Source organism: Macaca nemestrina, chromosome 1, assembly GCF_043159975.1.
Source record: "Macaca nemestrina isolate mMacNem1 chromosome 1, mMacNem.hap1, whole genome shotgun sequence".
NCBI lineage: Eukaryota > Metazoa > Chordata > Mammalia > Primates > Cercopithecidae > Macaca > Macaca nemestrina.
The window spans coordinates 164,876,888-164,882,322 of NC_092125.1; the positions used below are offsets into that span (position 1 = coordinate 164,876,888).

At 49.7% G+C, this 5,435-nt stretch overlaps 1 protein-coding gene across 1 annotated transcript; it reads left to right on the forward strand.

Moving 5' to 3' along the window:
- The first annotated feature begins 295 nt into the window (after positions 1–295).
- LOC105498354 (mediator of RNA polymerase II transcription subunit 24-like) lies at positions 296–3,941 on the forward strand. Its single transcript, XM_011770411.3, is given in 3 exon segments — positions 296–2,235; positions 2,237–3,277; positions 3,414–3,941. Coding segments are annotated over 3 exon segments (3,021 nt in total). The 5' UTR covers positions 296–372; the 3' UTR covers positions 3,531–3,941.
- The last annotated feature ends 1,494 nt before the right edge of the window (positions 3,942–5,435 follow it).

Below are 5,435 nucleotides of genomic sequence, written 5' to 3' on the forward strand. Positions count from 1 at the left end.
ATATCACACTATGGATAATGTGAAAAATCTTACGCTAAGAATTTAATTATAAGTGATCTCATATTTGTATTGTCTTAAGGTGCCTGAAATAAGCAAACACAAATCTTCTTTGAGGAACATACTTCCATCACAGATCTCAAAGAATTATTAGGAATAAAGTTTTAAGAAATATTACTATAGTCTAAAATCATCTAACTGACAAGAAATAAGATACTATGAGGGTGAACCAACAAAGACAAAAGACAACAAAATCAGAATGGAAAAAATTGTAAATTGAAAATATCAGGCCTACGACCTAGAAGTGGATTGTGCGCTCCACTTCTTTCACCTCAAAGTTGGCCGTCACAGCTGCCACCTGCTCAGAGTGAAATCATGAAGGTGGTCAACCTGAAGCAAGCCATTTTGCAAGCCTGGAAGGAGCGTTGGAGTGACTACCAGTGGGCAATCAACATGAAGAAATTCTTTCCTAAAGGAGCCACCTGGGACATTCTCAACCTGGCAGATGCATTACTAGAGCAGGCCATGATTGGACCATCCCCCAATCCTCTCATCTTGTCCTACCTGAAGTATGCCATTAGTTCCCAGATGGTGTCCTACTCTTCTGTCCTCACAGCCATCAGTAAGTTTGATGACTTTTCTCGGGACCTGTGTGTCCAGGCATTGCTAGACATCATGGACATGTTTTGTGACCGTCTGAGCTGTCACTGCAAAGCCGAGGAGTGCATCGGACTGTGCCGAGCCCTTCTTAGCGCCCTCCACCGGCTGCTGCGCTGCACGGCAGCCTCTGCAGAGCGGCTCCGGGAGGGGCTGGAGGCCGGCACTCCAGCAGCTGGGGAGAAGCAGCTTGCCATGTGCCTTCAGCGCCTGGAGAAAACTCTCAGCAGCACCAAGAACCGGGCCCTGCTGCACATCGCCAAACTAGAGGAGGCCTCATTGCACACATCCCAGGGACTTGGGCAGGGTGGCACCCGAGCCAATCAACCAACAGCTTCCTGGACTGCCATCGAGCATTCTCTCTTGAAACTTGGAGAGATCCTGGCCAATCTCAGCAACTCCCAGCTCCGGAGCCAGGCTGAGCAGTGCGGCACCCTCATTAGGAGCATCCCCATGATGCTGTCTGTGCATGCGGAGCAGATGAACAAGACCGGCTTCCCCACCGTCCACGCCGTGATCCTGCTCGAGGGCACCATGAACCTGACAGGCCAGACACAGTCCCTGGTGGAGCAGCTGACGATGGTGAAGCGCATGCAGCATATCCCCACCCCACTTTTTGTCCTGGAGATCTGGAAAGCTTGCTTCGTGGGGCTCATTGAGTCTCCCGAGGGTACGGAGGAGCTCAAGTGGACAGCTTTCACTTTCCTCAAGATTCCACAGGTTTTGGTGAAGTTGAAGTACTCTCATGGGGACAAGGACTTCACTGAGGATGTCAACTGTGCTTTTGAGTTCCTGCTGAAACTCACACCCTTGTTGGACAAAGCTGACCAGCGCTGCAACTGTGACTGTACAAACTTCCTGCTCCAAGAATGTGGCAAGCAGGGGCTTCTGTCTGAGGCCAGTGTCAACAGCCTTATGGCTAAGCGCAAAGCAGACCGAGAGCACGCACCCCAGCAGAAATCGGGAGAGAATGTCAACATCCAGCCCAACATCCAGCTGATCCTCCGGGCAGAGCCCACTGTCACAAACATCCTCAAGACGATGGATGCGGACCACTCTAAGTCCCCGGAAGGACTGCTGGGAGTCCTGGGCCACATGCTGTCCGAGAAGAGTCTGGACTTGTTGCTGGCTGCCGCTGCTGCCACTGAAAAGCTGAAATCCTTCGCCCGGAAATTCATCAATTTGAATGAATTCACAACCTATGGCAGCGAAGAAAGCACCAAACCGGCCTCCGTCTGGGCCCTGCTGTTTGACATCTCCTTCCTCACGCTGTGCCATGTGGCCCAGACCTATGGTTCAGAGGTGATTCTGTCTGAGTCACGCACAGGAGCTGACGTGCCCTTCTTCGAGACCTGGATGTAGACCTGCATGCCTGAGGAGGGCAAGATCCTGAACCCTGACCACCCCTGCTTCCGCCCCGATTCCACCAAAGTGGAGTCCCTGGTGGCCCTGCTCAACAACTCCTCGGAGATGAAGCTGGTGCAGATGAAGTGGCACGAGGCCTGTCTCAGCATCTCAGCCGCCATCTTGGAAATCCTCAATGCCTGGGAGAATGGGGTCCTGGCCTTCGAGTCCATCCAGAAAAATCACTGATAACATCAAAGGGAAGGTATGCAGTCTGGCCGTGTGTGCTGTGGCTTGGCTTGTGGCCCACGTCCGGATGCTGGGGCTGGATGAGCGTGAGAAGTCGCTGCAGATGATCCGCCAGCTGGCAGGGCCACTGTTTAGTGAGAACACCCTGCAGTTCTACAATGAGAGGGTGGTGATCATGAACTCGATCCTGGAGCGCTTGTGTGCCGACGTGCTGCAGCAGACAGCCACACAGATCAAGTTTCCCTCCACCGGGGTGGACACGATGCCCTACTGGAACCTGCTGCCCCCCAAGCGGCCCATCAAGGAGGTGCTGACAGACATCTTTGCCAAAGTGCTGGAGAAGGGCTCGGTGGACAGCCGCTCCATCCACATCTTGGACACTCTGCTGCACATGGGCGGCGTCTACTGGTTCTGCAACAACCTGATCAAGGAGCTGCTGAAGGAGACGCGGAAGGAGCGCGCTCTACGGGCAGTGGAACTGCTCTACTCCATCCTCTGCCTGGACATGCAGCAAGGGACCCTGGTCCTGCTGGGCCACATCTTGCCTGGCCTGCTCACTGACTCCTCCAAGTGGCACAGCCTCATGGACCCCCCAGGCACTGCTCTTGCCAAGCTGGCCGTATGGTGTGCCCTCAGTTCCTATTCCTCCCACAAGGGACAGGCATCCACCCGCCAAAAGAAGAGACACCGTGAAGACATCGAGGACTGTATCAGCCTCTTCCCCCTGGACGATGTGCAGCCTTCGAAGTTGATGCGACTGCTGAGCTCCAATGAGGATGATGCCAACATCCTTTCAAGCCCCAACCGGTCCATGAGCAGCTCCCTCTCAGCCTCTCAGCTCCACACGGTCAACATGCGGGACCCTCTGAACCAAGTCCTGGCCAACCTCTTCCTGCTCATCTCCTCCATCCTGGGGTCGCGCACCGCTGGCCCCCACACCCAGTTCGTGCAGTGGTTCATGGAGGAGTGTGTGGACTGCCTGAAGCAGGGTGGCCGCGGCAGTGTCCTGCAGTTCATGCCCTTCACCACCGTGAGTACCACCTTCCTGGCTCTCCCGCTGGTGCTGGGGCCTTGGCGCAGCCCTTGGAGCAGGTAGGGGCCTCCTTCCTCTGGGACAGCACGCCCACCACCAGCCATCCAGCAAGCAGCCTCTCTGTCTGTGGCAGGTGTCGGAACTGGTGAAGGTGTCAGCCATGTCCAGCCCCAAGGTGGTTCTGGCCATCACGGACCTCAGCCTGCCCCTGGGCCGCCAGGTGGCTGCTAAAGCCATTGCTGCACTCTGAGGGGCTTGGCATGGCCGCAGTGGGGGCTGGGGGCTGGGGACTGGCGCAGCCCCAGGTGCCTCCAAGGGAAGCAGTGAGGAAAGATGAGGCATCGTGGCTCACATCCGCTCCACATGGTGCAAGAGCCTCTGGCAGCTTCTAATTCCCGGCTTCTGACTCCTGACCTCCAGGATGTCTCCTGGTTTCCTCTTTTGAAATTTCTTCTCTGTCTGCCAGCACCTGAGGAGTGTGAGCAGCCTGGACCACAAGCCCAGTGGTCACCCCTGTGTGCGCCCGCCCCAGCCCAGGGGTAGTCTTACTTCTGAGGAACTTTCTAGATGCAGTGTGTGTGTGTGTGTGTGTGTGTGTGTGTGTGTATTTTGTAATATGTGAGGGAAATCTACCTTTGTTCATGTGTAAATAAAGCTCCTCGTGGAAAAAAAAAAAAAGAAAATACCAAATTTAGACAATAAAGTAAGTAGATATTCTATATGTAAAAAATAACATAAGAAATAAAAAATATGAAAAAAAGTAAGAGGCTAGGTCAATGTGGTGGACTAAATACTCTGAAGGGCTCTCCCACTACAAAATAAAAAGTCCTCCATTAGCTGTAATTTTTATACATTACAGGCTTGCAGAAGATAAAGGAAATTGCCAAGCAAAAACAGTATCAAAAATATTAGTTAAAGTAACAGTAATAAGTGTTAAATACATGCATAATGCAGAGTGGTCATCAGTGCAACTGCCAGTTATTGAAAGACTAATCTTTGAGATAGCAGCAAGTTGCTGGAGCTGAATCTGAGTCATCAGGAAAATCAATGGAAAGGATCAAAGAAGTTCAAAGACAGAAGATTCCTGTTGTTGTTAAATGAAGCAAACATTAAATCTCTGAATGAAGCAATAATTAATTTTAGCTCCTATTGTTTAGCACAGATTCAAATCAACCTAGACTGGGCTCAAAATCAAAGAATAGCAAAAACATATGAAAACATGATAGAAGGGTAATAGCTCATAACTCAGTGATCGTCAAAAGTAGATCTTGGAGAGGCATATAATGTTTAACAAGTATGTATGATATATTTTAAAAAATAAACAGTGGAATAAAAATGACGAGTAAGCAATAGGGATTATCCCACATAATTAGGTAGATTTAAAAATTAATAGCTAGAACAATTGTGTTAGTCTGTTCTCTAATTGCTATAACAAAATAACTGAGACTAGGCAATTTATAAAGAAAGGAGGTTTAATTTAGCTCCTGGTTCTGCAGGCTGTATAGGAAGCATAGTGGCTTCTACTTGGCTCCTGGGGAGGCCTCAGGAAATTAACAATCATGGCAGAAGATGAAGCGATAGCAAGATGTCTCACATGGAGTAAGAAGGAGCAAGGAAGTGAGGGGAGAGGTGCTACACGCTTTTAAACAACCAGATCTCAGGATAACTCACTATCACAAGAACAGCACCTAGGGGATGGTGCTAACCCATTCATGAGAACACCACCTCTATAAGCCAGTCACCTCCCACCAGGCCCCAACACTGGGGATTACAATTCAACATGAGATTTGGGTAGGAACACAGATCCAAACCATATCAACAGTATATAATCATTATTTTTTTAAGTGTAATGGTTGGGGTTGAAAAGCACATTATCTACAGCTGAAGAGATAGTTAGAAGCAGTCGAACTGAAAAATGCAAAACTGACAGGGTATAGAAGCTAATAAAGAGAGATTAAGATATATGGAAGACAGAATGAAAAGGTCTAACATGAAGCTAACTTCAGGTCCAGAAGGAAAGAATAGAGAAAATAAAGACACGTGTGGCTTTAATGGCTTATAGCTTTCCAGAACTGACAAAGGGTGTGAATTAATGATACATGAATCCCACTTACTACGATGAATAAATAAAGGGAAATGCACATCTAAAAACATT